Source organism: Phaethon aethereus, assembly GCF_964289735.1.
Source record: "Phaethon aethereus genome assembly, chromosome: 23".
Taxonomy (NCBI): domain Eukaryota; kingdom Metazoa; phylum Chordata; class Aves; order Phaethontiformes; family Phaethontidae; genus Phaethon; species Phaethon aethereus.
In genome coordinates this window covers 2,280,381-2,295,811 of record NC_138599.1, presented here as the reverse complement: position 1 = coordinate 2,295,811, position 15,431 = coordinate 2,280,381, and the positions used below count along the sequence as shown (strand labels likewise).

Sequence of the window (15,431 nt, the reverse complement as noted above, 5' to 3'; positions counted from 1 at the left end):
TTATCTCTCTGACTTGACTTTGTACCTGAGGACCAGGTAAGCCAGAAGCCGCAGGATGATGAAGAAGATGCCCAGGATGAGGAAGTCCAGGTAGAGCTTGGCCTCCTCCACATCCAGCTCCTGCAGGATCTTGATGGGTTTTTGGAAAGGACAGAAGTCTTCAAGGCACTCCAAGTCCTCTCGCTCCATGGCATAGATGGTGAGAATGACACCCTCGAAGCCATACCTAGGGCAGAGGACATCATGAAAGTCATTGCGTGCCCCAGGCAGCCCCATTCTCTCTCCAGTCCACGGGAGCCCAGGACAGGGATCTTCTGGCCAGAGTATGAAGTCCCACCTGACATAGGAGACGTAGGAGCTCCACTGCAGGTAGGTGGGGATGGTCTTGAAGCTGACGAAGAAGCCCGAGAAGAGCAGGACAGGGATGGCAGTGACGGGTCCCACAAAGGTGGCCACCTGGGGAGCAGAGGCCACTGGACATCATGTCCCTGTCCCTGGGCGCACCACCTGTGGCCCTCACACACCCACCTATGGGCAACGCTTCCCTCCACCCCTCCTTGTCGTGGGACCCCCTGCAACTGTCCTCCTGCCTCCACATAACAGGCAAAGCCAGGGCCCCATCTGACCTGTAGGGAAGTAGAAGCAGCTCCAATGAGAAGCCCAAGGGACTGGGCCACCAGCGCTGTGGCGGTGGCCAGGGCAGAGAAGAGGAGGAAGCGCGTGGCTTCGGGTGGCTGGCCCGTCATCCAGTACACGATGCTGCAGTATGCGATGGGGCAGATCACCTGGAGAGGGGCAAGCAAAGAGACCACTCTGCTGGACTCATAGCCATCCTCACCCCACAGACCCTCCCTGGGGGATGGAGGGCTACAGGGAACCCTCAAAGGCCAGCTTGGGATATTGGGGTAGCCAGGCAATTGGCTGTGCCAAAAAAGGCCCATCAGCATTGGGGCCACACTTTAGTCCAGCCACAAGCTCACCTGGAAGGGCACATCCGCCATGGTCTTTGCCAGATAATAGGCTTTCAGGCTGTACCAGTAGTTCAAGTGCTCTCGCAGGAATACAGACATCTCCTGGGGGACTGCATGGAAACAAGGAGTTAGCAGCCAGCAGTGCCTGGCCCGGGCTGCGCCAGCCCCTACTCCCACCTGCCCAGGTGCAGGCAGATGTGATGCTGCCCTAGCACAGAGCACCAGGCAGCTCCTGCTTGTGCCAGGAGCAGGTGCTCAAATCTTTAACAGGGAAAAAAGCCAGTGACTTTAGGAACTTTCTGCATGGAAAAGTCAGCTTGGCTGGAGGTTTTCAGGCAAACCTTTTTAAGGAAGTGAAAGGGGGGTGAAGCAGCTGAAAATGCAGCTTTATGGATATTTTCTCAGAAAAAAAAAAAAATCCAGCATTCTGCTTTGAGCCAGCAAGTACATTATAGTCAAACATTAAATAAAGGGCAAAACTGCAATATACCCAAACAGAAGTTTTCCCCCTCTTTCTTTGATTTTTTTCCCTCTCATATTTCCCCTCTTTTGTCCAATTCATCTGGCTTCACCATACACCACCCAGCAGACACACTCCCACACAGCTGGAGCACACCCCTCTGCCGCAAGGATTGGGAGCAGTGAATGGGTGTTGGGGGAAGGAGCTCCTTACAGGTGAGGATGGTGGGCATTAGCGCAGCAAACATGAGGAAGAGCATAGAGAAGAAGAGAAAGCCAGTGTTGTTGAAGACTTTGCCTGCGTCATTGCCGATGTGCAGGTAGAGCAGCCCGATCAGCACCCCAATGCAGATGTGGGACATGAACCGCAGGTGGGTCAGCACCTACAGGTAGAGAGGGTACAGGGACTCAGCAAGGCAGGACCGCATCCTATGAGCACCCCAGGGGAGCAGAGGACAACCTGCCTGCTCCTCAAGGGTGAGACCCACTCCAGCCCCCATTCTGCCTGCCCCCAGTGACCAACAGGCCCCATCCCCTCAGCCCTGGCCCAGTCTCCACTGCCCTCACCGTGTCCCTTAGGATGCAGATAAAGGTTCTCTTGAAGAGGATGCAGAACTGCGTTGAAGTGCTGGTGGCAAACGTGTGGCTCTCAATGTGGTCCACGTCCTGCAAGACCACAGGCAAGTCAGGGACATGGGTCAAGTTCACAACGTGGGCCCCCTACTAAGATGGCACCCAAAAGCTCCCAGGGTGCCTCTTGTGAGCACCCCTGGTAAGAACAGGCACTGCCAGCTGCAAGCACAGAGCTGTTGCTCAAGACAAGTGGCTGCTGGCTGAACACCTCCCGTGTCCAAGGCGCTCTACAGACATCACAGGATATCTGTGCACTGTGGGCAGGGGGGACTGAGGTGTCCCTGGGTGGGCACTCCATTACCTGCCACTCCCCATCACCGTGGGAAGCTCCTCTCATTCCCACTCACCGTCACACAGTGTGCCGGGCATGATGGATCTGCCTTGTCAGGGCTGCTCTTCTTCTCAGCCATGGTGCACATGCCATTCTGGACGGCGCGGAACAGGACGGGGTTGAGGTCCCCATACTCTCCTGAGGCCACCTCGATAACTGTGGAGGAGGACAGGACCCCTGAGAGGTGCTGAGACAGTCCTTGCTATTGCTTTGCTTGGCCTGCCCAGACCATGACCCCATGGGGCAGGGGAGTGGGAGCCCAGCTCAACCTCCACTCCATGATGCAGCATCACACTGCAGCACTGCCCAGCCAGCACCTCACAGGAAGGGCATGGGCAGCCCTGCTCTCTGGGCAACCCAGGGGAATGCCAGGCAGCCCCTAGGGCTTAGGCACTGGGTTTGGACCTTGCCACCCTCTGCTCCTCACCATGGCCCCAGCTGGGGCAGGGGCACTCACTGAAGTCAGCAGGGTTGTGGTATGTGGGGCAGTGGAGGCCAAGACCCTTCAGGTAGGGGATGAGGTTGGTGACGACGCCTTTGAAGATGCACTGGCCCTGGCTCAGGATGTACAGCTGCAAGAAAAAGCCATGATATGGCAGATGCAGAGTAGCCAAGGGCACTGTCACCTGCTCCTACCCACTTCCCTGTCCTAGGGTGACACAGGGCACCCTTGCCAGACCCCAGCCATCAGGGCTGTGTGCCATACAAGCCCCAGGTCAAATGTCTGCAGCCCATCCCTCCCATGGCCTCTCTCCTGGGTCTTGGGGCCAGAGGGACCCCACACCCCTGAGGAGTCCTGCATCCTAGCCCAGCCCAAACCTTGTCGAACATCTCAAAGAGCTTGGCGCTGGGCTGGTGGATGGTGCAGATGATGGTGCGCCCACCCTGAGCCAGGGACCGCATCAGGGAAACCACCTGGAAGCAGGAGGCACTGTCCAGACCGCTGTGGCCACGCAGGATGGGGTGGAGGAGAAAGAGACAGCAGAGAGAGAAGGGGAGAGCTGAGAGGGGGAGAAGTACATCCTAAAGATGCCCCCACTTGTCTCCCCTTGTGGGCACCCTCCTCCCAGGTCGATAGAGGAGAGCATCCCTTTGCAGCCCCAGCCCTGCCATGCACCAGCCCTCTTGGAGCCCTGGCAGGCAGTCACATCCCACCCTCAGGTCTCAGAGCCCTGCTGTGCTCCAGAGGGTGCCAGCCATCCTGGCGTCCCCTGGCAGGGGAAGCCCAGCTGGGCAGGCAGTGCAAGGGAGCACCAGCCCCTGCAGCCTCACCTTGTGGGCTCATCGAAGAACATGACTGGAGGGTTGTTCACCAGCTCCAGGGCGATGGCCAGGCGCTTGCGCTGGCCCCCCGACAGTGAGATGGTGCGGGTGTAGGAGCACTCCAGCAGCCCCAGGGCCGTCAGGATCTCGTTCACCTGTGAGACAGCCTCATTCACCATGGGCTCCCATGGACCCTCACCCCCTCCCTGCCACCTCCTTTCAGACGTCCATCACTGGGAGCCCCTCGCATTCCCTGGTCCCCTCAGAGCCCTCTCTTCCCTACTGTCCCCATCTTGGAGAGAGACGAGAGGGCCTGGGCCCACCTTCCTCTGCACTTACCAACTCCTTCTTCACCTCCTGCTTCTCACTCAGCTTCAGGTTAGCAGAGACCTGCAGGGAGAGGATGGGCAGGGAGACATGTCAGATGTAGGGAACAGAATCGGCTACACTGTGGCCCCGTCCCTGCCCGGCTGAGGGCTGGGAGCAGTGGCTCAGCATGAAGGGAGCAAGAACAGCAGGATTTTGTTCCTGTGTCCCAGAGCCCTTGGAAATGCCTGATGTCAGTGTGGGCTCAGTGCCCGAGGACACAGTCTGCAGATGAAGGCTGCCAGGCTCCCACATTGCTCACCATCATAGCCTCCAGCACAGTGAGGTGTGGCAGGAGCATGTCGTCCTGCATGATGTAGCAGGACATCTTGCGGAAGGTACGCAGGTCCCGTGGCCGGCCGTTCACCAGGATCTGGCCCTTCATGCCTGTCTCCCTGCAGGAAAGAGGCATGGGGGGATGTAGCACAGGACCCCCAGCCCTGCACTCCTAGACCCACTGGCTTCCTCCCAGCCTCACCTGTAGCCAGCCAGGATGTTCATGAGTGTGGACTTCCCAGCACCTGAGGGCCCCATGATCCCAATGAGCTCCTGCTGGCAGAACTTCCCTGACAGGCATTTGAGGAGAGTCTTGTACCCTGGAGGGAGAGTAGCATGGGTTTGGCTTTCAAAGAACAGCAGCACTACAGGGACCACGATGCTGTCCCAGTACCTGGGGGACCTCAGGACCTCCATGCATCGTGCCAAGGACCGCATGTGCCTGGAGACTGTATCCATCATCATCACCAGGGCTATAGACACAGCAGCTGTCATTACCAGCATGATCCTTGACCCTGGTCCTTGGCTGGCCCCACCTATTTCCAGTGCCAAAAAGGCACATGTCCTGGATCACGGCAAAGACCATGGAAATCCCTGGGTCAGGGCATGTAGCTGCTGAGGAAGATTACCAGGCTGTGACATTGGTCCTGGGCATGTTGTCAGATCCCAGTCCCTAGGGCCAACAGAGAGGGGCAGCGAGAAGCAGGGTAGCACAGGGCAGGCGGAGTCCTCAAGCCTGCTGGATGCCTGGCTGTTGCCTTCATTGGCATTCATGCTGTGATACCTGGCAGCAGCCACTGCTAATCACACCTGGAATTATCTCTGCTTTAAACGCAGCTGATTAGCATTTTCTGGCAGAGGGAACATGATGTGTTGGGACTACGGAACAGGCACAGCCTCAGGCTCTCAGGAGCTGCCCTCAAAACACAGCCCTGGCAGGACAGCAATGGTATACAGGGTGCTAGGACCAAGCTGAACCATGGACCAGGTCTGTGCACCTCCCTGCTGGAAATATGCCCCGCATGTGCCCTGTGGTGGCAGCTGGTATTGGGCGAGAGCAACATGTCCTTCCCCTGTCCACAGGCTGGGGCAAGCCTCTGGCCCAGACCAGCTCACAGTCCTAACACCACACTAGGGGGGCAGCCCTTCTGGCCTGTGCATCCCCAGGACAGGGAGTCCGGCACCACAGGGGCCCGGTTCCTCCTTTGCATCCCTCAGAGTCAGGTGCCCTGCATCCAGGAGCGGGCCCTGCTGACAGAGGGCAGCGAGGGCCGGGGCTGAGCATGACGACAGCAGAGCGAGCATGCCCAGCAGCCCCCCGGCGCACCTCGGCACCACGCACACGGCTCCGGCACCGTGCATGCTGCTCACGTCGGCGCCACTGCAGCTTGCGCAGCGGTTACTTCCGTTCATTGACTGCTAGTAACCTCCTGCTTCAGCAGAGCGGGGTGGCCTGGCTGGATCCTGGGGGCTGTGGCCAAAGGCACCGGGAGCTCGCTGCCAGCTCTTCCACCTGTGCCTGGCCTGGGGGAGAGGAGAGTCCCTTGCACTGCTAACCCGGGATCCCAGCATGCTCCTCTCGGGTCCAGCTGCCCTTTCCCCCTCCCTCCCTGCAGGGCAGCTGGACCACCGGCAAGCAGCCAGTCCCCAAGACTCCTGGGTGCTACAGCACACTCCTCCTGGGATGCTTCCTCAGCATCCCAAACAGGCAAAGCTCATCCTAGGGGATGTCAGGGCTTGTCCCACTATCTTTCAGTGCCTCAGTTTCCCTAGCTGCAGACCCTGGCTGGAGACAGGGTCAGAGGCCTCATCTGGTGCTCCTGGCTGGCAGGGCACCCTCCTGAGCAGCCCTGTGCCCTCAGTCTGCTCACCCCAGGCCCCTGCTCATCCCTGCCTGCCTTCAGCTTCTGCAGATCAGGTCCCCCTCCATCTCATGGGGCTGCCTGATTGGCATCCCATTAACTGAAAGAGCTAATTAAAGCAGACTACCACCCACCAGCTGCCATCTGCCTCCCCTCTCTCCGCCCTGAGCTCTCGGCCAGAGTCACACACAGGAAAGAGGACCATGGCTCCAGCTGCACATGGAGCTGCTGGCGAGGAAATCCCCTGCAAATCACACATACTGTCCTTGCCAGGCTCTGAGCTGAGGCACCTTGGGGTCTCCTGCTGTTGGCATGTCACACACAGCCATCATACCCCAAACAACAGTTCTGGGGAAATTACTCCGTCCTGGCTGCCCCTGAACCAGGAAATCTGCCCCATCTCCCCCATGCAGCCCTGGCCAGAGGCTTCCCTGGGATGGGATTTGCTTTTCTCCAGCATTGCACAGCAGAGGCATGCAGCAACTGCTATGGGACACAAGCCTGCCCTCTGCCCATGGGCACCCAGCAAGGACAGCCAGCCACTACATGACTGCAAACAGCACCTCACACTCAGACCACGGGGCCAGACAGCCCGACCACCCAGCAGGCCCCCCACTGCTGCAGGAGACAGCAGGGTGAGTGCAGGGTGAGCAGCTCCAGCATCTCCAGCTGTGGCTCCCTGTGTGCAGCCCCACTGCCGGGTACTGAGGCAAGCTCCTGCAGACAGGCAGAGAGCTGAGGCACTCTGTGTTTGCAGAGGCTGGGGCTGCCTGGAGCAGGCATGGACAGAGAAGCGATGAGTCTGGCACAGAGGGAGATGCTGGGCGCCTGGGTGAGATCAAGGGATACAGAACAGGAGAGGGTGCAACAGCCCTGCAGGTCCCCTCCCTTGCCCTTCCCCAGCCAGCAGCTCCTACCTCTCTTCCTCCACCAAGAGCCTTCACGCACAGAGTAGGACAGGTCAATGAACTCAATGTTGACGGCCGAGCGCTTCGGGAGGTGGGAAAACCTCTGGGCCTCTGTGATGTGGTTCTCTACCTTTTTCAAGTGAGTGGTGAGGAGCGGGGCATCTGGGGGGCTGGTGTGGCACACCGTGTCTTCCAGCGCAATGGAGACACACGCAGGATCCATACCCTTCTCTGCCATCCTGCCGCTCTGTAGGAAACATACAGGGATTGACTCACAGCAGGCCCCTCTCACAGGGCCAGGGACTGCAAGGGCCAGGGACCAGCCCACAGCAAGTCCTCTCCCATCCTTTCCTGCTAGCTCCAGGCCTCACTGCCCCACTCTGTCCTGTGATACACTGCCCAGCTGTGATCTGGCACCCACAACTAGATGGAAGGATGGACCTGACCAGGGCAGCTGATCAGCTCCACAGTCAGTAATTCATGCACCTCCTGTGGCTGGATACAGCTCTGGCAGCAGTGCTGGCAGGCTGTTCAGCTCCCCCAGCCCCATTGCTGCTGGGCTCCCTACCCCGCTCCTGTCCACCATGGTGGGCATAGGATGGGAGGTGGGAGAGCTGATGTTCTGACCTCAATGGGGAACACGCAGCTGTGCCTAGATGTCCAAAAGGCCTTGCCAGGAATTACCTCTGCCTGGCCTGGCCAGGGCTTGAGGAACACAGGTATGGGGTGCCAAGCAAGCAGACTGTTCTAGCCAGTTCCTCAGACAAAGCATACTGTGCCTCACCCAGGCTCCCGGGGCAGTGCAGTCCTGTCTAGATTAGATCCTCCGCTGGTGTCTGGGGTCCCCATGGGCTTGCTGAGAGAGGCTTAATAGAACAGGGAGAGGACCCCACTGTGCCAGTCCTTCTCTGCCTCCCTTAACTCATTTCACCTTCCTGGCTTTTACCAGCACAGCCTCAGAGACCAGGCCAGTCCTTAACTCGGGCTACTACATGATGCACACACCTGCCCAAACGCTCTCCTGCTGGACAGTGTCTTCTGCCTGCAGTCCTCCCCACAGCCAGCTGCGGCACGGCCAAGCTCCCCGTGTCCCTGCTTGGCTTGAGGACTCTCTGCGGTGCTGGGGGATGTTGAGCCAAGCAGGGTGGGGAGCACACTAACCCCAGGTCCCACTGCAGCACCACGGACTGGGAGGGGGTTGGTGATCTCCACGACACCGGCAAAAAGAGCCTGAGCTGTGCCTGAGCGGGCTGGGCCCAGCACCCATCTCGCCTCCAAGGCTAGGGTCCTAATGCTTTGCTAACCTACATTTTGCCGAGGCGCAGGCTGCAGGCAGCTCCTTGTTACAGCTGCAATGCACACACACAATCGCCTCAAAGGGGCACCGGCTTCACAAAGAGCTGCGCCGAGATATTCCCAACCCTCTCCCCGTTGCAGACAGCTCCCTTTCGGGACTGGAAGCAAGCCAGCCCCAGACCTGCGGAAGAAGAGGTGGGAGCGAGGGCTGCGGGACCCCAGCACTCAGATCCTCCTCTCAGCAGCCGCGGGGTCTGGGGCACGCGTGGCACAGTGGCTCCATCCCGGGGTGCGGGCGAGCGGGAACGGGGGGGTTCCGGGCACAAAGCGCCCTCGGGCTCACCTTGACTCCTTCGGCCGGGCGTCACAACGAGCGCTAAACCCCGCAAGCCGCTCTCCGCGGCTTAGCCCATCCCGAGGCGAGGGGTGGGAGAAGGCAGCCTTGCCGAGGATATTCCCCCTTCATCCCGGCTCCCTGCCAGCCCCCGCCATCCCCGGCCGCCACGGGCGCCCGCAGCCCCCCGCCCCGGGCTGGAGTGGGGGCTCCTCCGAGGAACGGGCGCCCGCAGGCTCTCCCCGCAGGCTCACCTGGCAGGCTGCCGGCGCGGCGGCTCCTCTCCCCGCCGGCAGTGGCTGTGCCCCGCCGCCTCTCCGCGCCCAGCGCCCGGCCGTGCCTCCGCCGCAGAGCCCCCGCCTCTCCCTCCTCCGCAGACAAAGGGGCGATGCCCGCGGCGGGGGCTGCGGGACGGCGCCGGGCGCCCCGGCCGGGCAGGGAGCGGCTCGGCGGCAGCCGGGCGGTCCTCAACGCCGGGACCCGCGCTGGGCTCTGTCTCCGCGGGTCCCCAGCCGGGGTCCGCTCCCCATCGCTCCGCAGGGCTGGGCTGGGCGGCAGACGGGCAGGGCGGGGGAGGGGGCTCTCAGCCACACGGGCCCAGCCGCCCGGCAGTGCTCCTCTCCGCCGGCTTCGTCCCTGCCGCTGCCGCCTGTCGGGGCGGCAGGATGGGCTGCCCAGGCGGGCAGCACTGCCAGGCAGCGAAAAATCCGCTTAAAGGGACCGGCCCTATTTCCTCTCCCCGCAAGCCAGAAGGCCCCGAGCATCCCCAGCGCACAGGCCTGGGGTTTGACAGCCCTGTCACCGCAGCCCCACAGCACCGCTCCCCGCTGCTGTTCACAGATGGAGCACAGCACACCGCAGCTCCCTCCCACCTCAGCCCAAAACCCCGTGGTCCCAACACCCCTAAGTCTGCTCACACCCGGGATGCTCCTGGACTCTGCTCAGTCCTGCACTGACTTGGGACAGGGGCAGCACCTCTGTGTAGCCACCCCAATGAAGGCACAAGCTGGGTGAAACTCGGGCTGCCACACAGAAAACAGCCTGGGAAGCCCACAGCAGGCATCAAGAGCCAGGACTGATGGGGTTACAGCTGGCACAAAAGGGCCTTGAGAGGAGGGTGCCCCTGCCCAGGACTTTGCCCCCAGCACACACTCCCCTCAGTGGCTCATCATGGGGGACCTGCCATCCATCCCCCTGCACCTCCACCCTCTGCAGCGCCATGCCTGGCTCCATCCTCCCTGTTACTCACACCTCTCACCCATCACAGTACTTAAACATGAAAGACATATGGAAATGAGTGGCACTAACGAGAGTATTAATTAAAAAAACATCTTTTGAGGCAAGGAAAGCTTTCCCCTCCCACAGCCAGCCTTGGGCTGTGACAGAGCTTAGGGTAGTGATTTGGCTTCTTGGTGGAGCAGGATACAGCCAGAGGAGACACTGTGGAACAAGGCAGCCCTGGGCAGGGGGAGGCACAAGGAGGTAGTCGTGGAACCAAGCTCTATATGGAGGTCTTAAGTCATCTCCTCATGGAGCAAAAGGCACACTGGACCCATCCAGTTTGCTCTGTGTTCAGCATGCTGACTCCCATCCCCAAGGCACTCACTGTCAGCAGGTCTCAGCCCAGGCCCGCTCTGCAAAGCACAAAACAGCCCTGCTTCCCTCCAGCTGAGCACAAGCCAAGCAGGGCCTGGGGGTAAACGCCCTTGATGCTAAAGCCCCTTCCTTCTCAGCTGCTCAAGGCTGGGTTGGGAGCTCCTGAGACCAAGCTGGTAGCCATACAGCAACCAGCAGCTGCTGCAGCATCCTGCTGTGAAGTCATTTCAAAGGTGGAAGGCCAGTCCAGATGGTAGTCTAGTGCCCAGAAAGTCTTGGTGGCCAGTGCCGTAAGCACATTCAGCATTCAGCTGGTCCCTAGCTAGGACCTTCTTACAGTGGTCTTGACCACAGCTGTGTCCCTATGGTGGCTCACATGTCCAGGACAGTATCAGTGGCAGAAGGAGCCTGTCCTGGCTCTGTCATGGAGGTCCAGGGCTCCAGGGCCAGAGCAGGCAGCAGAATCTCTTTGCATGACTAGAAAACCTGTGTGATTTCCTGTAAAAATGTTTTTAATTACCCATGGTAGTGCTGCTGGTCCTCTAGCTTCCCTGGCAATCCCATCACATGTGCTCCAGACCACCTTGTCCTTCCCCGGGGGAATAAAAATTCTGGCTTTTCTATTGCTGCTTCAGAGGGAGCCAGGGTGGTCCCCAGGGAGCACAAGGCTGTTCCTGGCTGGAGCCATGTGCCAGCACCAGCATGAATGCAACTCACTGAGCATTGCACCAGTGAGAAGTGAAGGGCCAGTCGGGAGAACAAAGAGTTTAGGGAAGGGAGCTCGGTCAGAAATGCACTCCTGAGAAGAGAGGTGGCATAGCACAGGGTTACAGCAGTGCCCATGATGGCTGCTCCTGCCAAGGGCCATATTAATAGCAGTGGTGCACAGGCTAACAGGTCCCACAGTAGGCAGTGGGACCCCACAGCCCCAGCTCCCTTCTCAAGTGCCTGGAATGAGTCCTTGTGGGCCCACTCCCCACATGTTTTTCTGCAGCTACAGGACCAAAGAGGGCCCTGCTGTGGTCAGGACACCCACCTTATATTTCCTTACCCATCTTGGTGGCAGGGCATCGGCTACCACAACTCCTTGTGGCTCCAAGCTACTGGGAGAGAAGTCCCTGGGGAAAGGGGGTCTTAGAGCAAGACTGTAGACTCCTGGAAGGTCCCTGCAACCAGTGTGTGGACCAGGCGATAGAAAAGACTTTGCACCTGGGAGCTGAGACCTTCCCACACACAGTTAGCTGTCCGGCAGTTTGTCCCACTGTAACACTTAATTGCTCAGCAACTCCTGGCCAGGCTGCTCTGCCCTGCGAGCTCTGCCGGTGGCATGGGGATAGTGGGCAGGTGCCACGCTCCAGCTCTGTCTGACGGCTGCAGTGAACTCAGAGGGCAGATCTACCTCCCAGTCCAGGGCCTGGCCTGGGACAGGAAATACCTGGCAGGGGGGAATCACAACCTGCAGCAGAGATACTTCTGCAACAGGCACAGGCACACATGTGCCTGTTATCAGGCACATATCCCCTAAAAGGGGATATGAGCCTCCTCTAGGAAGCAGCCAGGCAAACAGAGGCCAAGACACCAACGTCCCCAAGTCCAGCTGCAGGAAACATATGCAGCTCCCCAGCACCTGCTGCTCACAGAGCATCCCCTGGCACTGGACAGCGACAGGATGGGGCCAGGCAAGAAGGCAGCCCTGCGAGACAGCGAGTCCAGAATGTCTCCTCTCCTCTCAGATGACAGCCTTGGGACTGACAGAGCTTAGGGAAGGAGCACAGCGATGGAGAGACGTGGCAAAGGGAAGCAGACATCCAGGGTTGAAGCCTCCCTTGGCATGTGGCCAGCAGCCACAGCCCTGGACGGCCCAGCTCTATCCAGAGGAAGCTGTAATGAGAGCAAGAGCAGCAGATTCTGAGCTGTTTGGCAGCCCACAGCTCTCAGGGCCAACCCTTCCCACAAAACAGTGAGACAGGCCCTTACAAAGGTGGGCAGCCACCACCGGGACTCACCGCATGGGATGTGGCAGTCACACTCACAGATGTCACAGCGCAGGAACCAGCGGGCCCAGCTGGAGTGCTTGGTGACACAGGCTGAGATCTTGATGCAGCCACGGTTGAGGAAGGCTCCCAGATGGGCCTGGGTGTTGCAGGATGAGGAGCACCTCCCGGTAATGTCCCGCTCACTGATTTCAATCCGACCTCGCAGGCAGATCCCTGCAAGAGCAGGGCCAGAGCACGTCACTGGGAGCCACCAGCCCTACAGCCCTCCTCCAGCAGGCTAGGGGAAAAGAGGGATCGGAGGCATGCCTGCAGCCCTCCCGCCCTTTGCCCACGCAAGCAGGGTGCCCCCTTGGGCTCAGTGTGACATCCAGTGGTACTCACGGAGGCAGGTGGGCTTGGGGGTCCAGCGGCCGTTGGACTGGCAGGCGCTGGCTGGGTCACCCAGCAGCAGGAACCCAGGCCGGCAGCTGTACCGCACCACCGAGCCAACCCACCAGTCGTTGCCGTACACCACTGAGTTGAAATCCGCTTCGGGTCGCCCACAGTTCACTGGGGACAGGGAGGTTTCCACAGGCAGCACAGGGCTAGCACCCTGTGCAGCCTGCTTGGCAGAATGGCAGCCCAAGACATGCACCTGGAGACGGTTGTGGGTCCTGGGCAAGGACCAGGGTGCTGAGAAGGCTCTGCAGTTGCCCCAGGCTGTGTGCCCTTGTGGCCCGAGGACCTGGCTGCTGGAGAAACTCCATGGATGTGTGCACGGCACAAAATCTGCCCTTCCCAGGCTGGCTGTGCCAAGCCCTGCAGCTATCCCCAGGGCCCCCCCGGTCTCCCCCATCTGGCTGTACCTCGGCAGAAGGACTTGTAGCCCAGCCAGCAGCAGCTGCCATTCCCACACTGGCTCCTCTTCAGTTCCTTGTGCTTCCCCTTGCAGCCCCCCAAGCAGATGGGCGCTGTGCCAGACCAGTAAGTATCCAGGTCTCCTGGTGCCGCAGGGAACAAGACAGAGCAGGGCTGGGGCAGGGGGCCGAGGACCACCCTTCCCACCAGCTCCCCAGCCCTCAGAGACCTGCAGGGAGGTGGTACAAGGCCAGTGAAGGCTCATCTCAGCCCACCCCCCGACCCCTGCTGTGGTGAGAAGCGGATCCACTTGCAGCCCCCAGCTCTTCTGCAAGCCAGCTCCCGCTCCCCTTGTGCCAAGCCTCGGCACAGGGACATGACAAAGGTCTTGCTCCCTGCTGGAAAAGACCAATCCAGCCAGGTGCCAGCAGCTCTGGGGCACCCTGTAAGCCCCTCTTCCCCCAAACACCCTGTTACCTTCTGGGTCCTCACAGGAGACCAGCGTAGCCAGCACAGCGAGGAAGAGGAGGCCCAGTCCCATAGTGCACACTCTTCCCTCCTCCCCTTGCCCCTCAAATCAAGGGGAGGGCCTCTCTCTGCTTGCCCAGAAGAAAGTGAACTTGGTTTCCATACAGGACAGGGGATGCTGCAGGACGTGGGGGAAGGGAGGAGACATTCCCTTTAATGCCAATCCTCCCCTCAGCAGATAATCTCTGGCAGATTACCCTCCCCGTACCCAAGTGTTTAAAGGGACAACTCCTCCCAGCCACCACAGCCTCACCTCCACTCCCAACACCTAGCACTCATCTAGTGCAGGAGCACTGTAGTCCCAGATAATGCAGGCACAGCCATGGCTTTGGCAGCAGAGCCCCAAGGCCTGCATGTTGGAAAGAGGGCAAAGCTGGAAGTGCTGCAAATGCAAACCTGGCATGAGGCCCTTCTCTTGAAGGTATCCTCGGCCCAGCTCTGCCAAATACCAGGGAGCAAGGGCCAGGCAGGGGTGGGGAAAGCTGGGCAAGGCCTGGCCACATCGCAGGCTGGCAGCCCAGGGATGCTCTCCCCAGAGACAGTGGCATCCTCCTGCAGTGCATGCTGTCAAGGATGCTGGGACAGCCAGCTGCCTCCACCTGCCTCACCCTGAGCACAGGGTACCCAGCGCATGGCCCCAGCTGCATTTCACTGGCCCATGGGAGGCACTCTTGTGTGCATGCCCCTGGAGAGAGCAGTACTGGGGTGTAGGCATGCACACTGCCCTTCACACACGGATCCAGCTCCAGGAAGCCTTCCCACATAGCCTGCAGCAGGCAGCTCTGCCCACTTTATCCCTGCTCCTCACCCAGCCCCTGCATATGGCAACTGCAGAGCATTCTGTCCCTCACCCAGGGTGCAGGCCTAAAGGGGCTGCTCCTATCACCCCATCCCAAGGTCACAGCCACAAGTCACACCCGCAGTGTTTGTAATTAAGAGAGCGAGCAGATGGCCAAGAGTTTAGTATAAAGTGATTTCCTCCATTAACCTGGAATTCCAGCAGCTTTTGCTGAACTACTTGAGAAAGGAAGAGAGGGGGAAAAAGTCAGTGTCCAGCCCAGGACATCAGCAGGGTGATGTGTCCTGCCTCCGTCTGGGCACATCACCTCCACACACAGGCTGGTGAGGGCCTGAGTATCACCCCAGGGACACCAGCTTCACACTCTCCTCATCCAAATCACTCAACAAAGGGCAAGCTGGCTCTGCTCACAAGCCCAGGCTACTCCCTATATTCAAAAAATGACATCGCAGGCAGCTGACATGCACACCTTGAAGGAGGTGGCAAAAACTCAAACCCACATCAGGACAGCAGGGAACAAGAGCGCCAGAGCTAAACCTGCCCTTCCAGTGCTACCTATGGGGACATGGAACAATACTGCCCAAAGCAGTCGCCTGCTGCACCAAGCACAGCACGTAGGACATGTCAAGAGATCCTAGGAGCTCTTCAGTGCCCGCCTCCCACACTGCAGGCTCTAGGCAACTCAGTCTCATCCTCTCACCACAACATGCCACAGCTGTCAGGGATGGGGCTCAAACAGACACCAGAGACTGGTTGGCCTGGCAGTCTGACTTTTATTTGTCTTGCCAAAGTACACTTTGCCTAACCAGAAGCCCAAACCCCAACTGGGGAGGAAACCCAGGGAAGGACAAAAGCAGTAAGAAGCTCCCAATCCCCCAGTGCTGCAGAGTAGCAGTGGCCTGCAAAGGACAGCACCTCCAGCCCTCTCCTCACAGCGATCAGTGCAGTGTAATGGGATCAGTGGTGCAAACACCA

The 15,431-nt window shown here is 59.7% G+C and overlaps 1 protein-coding gene across 1 annotated transcript; it reads right to left on the bottom strand.

Annotated features, from left to right (window-relative positions):
• Positions 1-7,307, bottom strand: ABCG4 (ATP binding cassette subfamily G member 4; the record flags this gene model as incomplete). Its single annotated transcript, XM_082009854.1, has 14 exons — positions 1-226; positions 338-456; positions 627-785; positions 981-1,081; positions 1,645-1,813; positions 1,998-2,096; positions 2,411-2,550; positions 2,852-2,966; positions 3,214-3,337; positions 3,667-3,812; positions 3,997-4,047; positions 4,286-4,418; positions 4,502-4,619; positions 7,079-7,307. The coding sequence occupies 14 exons, from the start codon at positions 7,305-7,307 to the stop codon at positions 1-3; spliced, it is 1,929 nt and encodes a 642-aa protein (XP_081865980.1).
• Between the last annotated feature and the right edge of the window lie 8,124 nt (positions 7,308-15,431).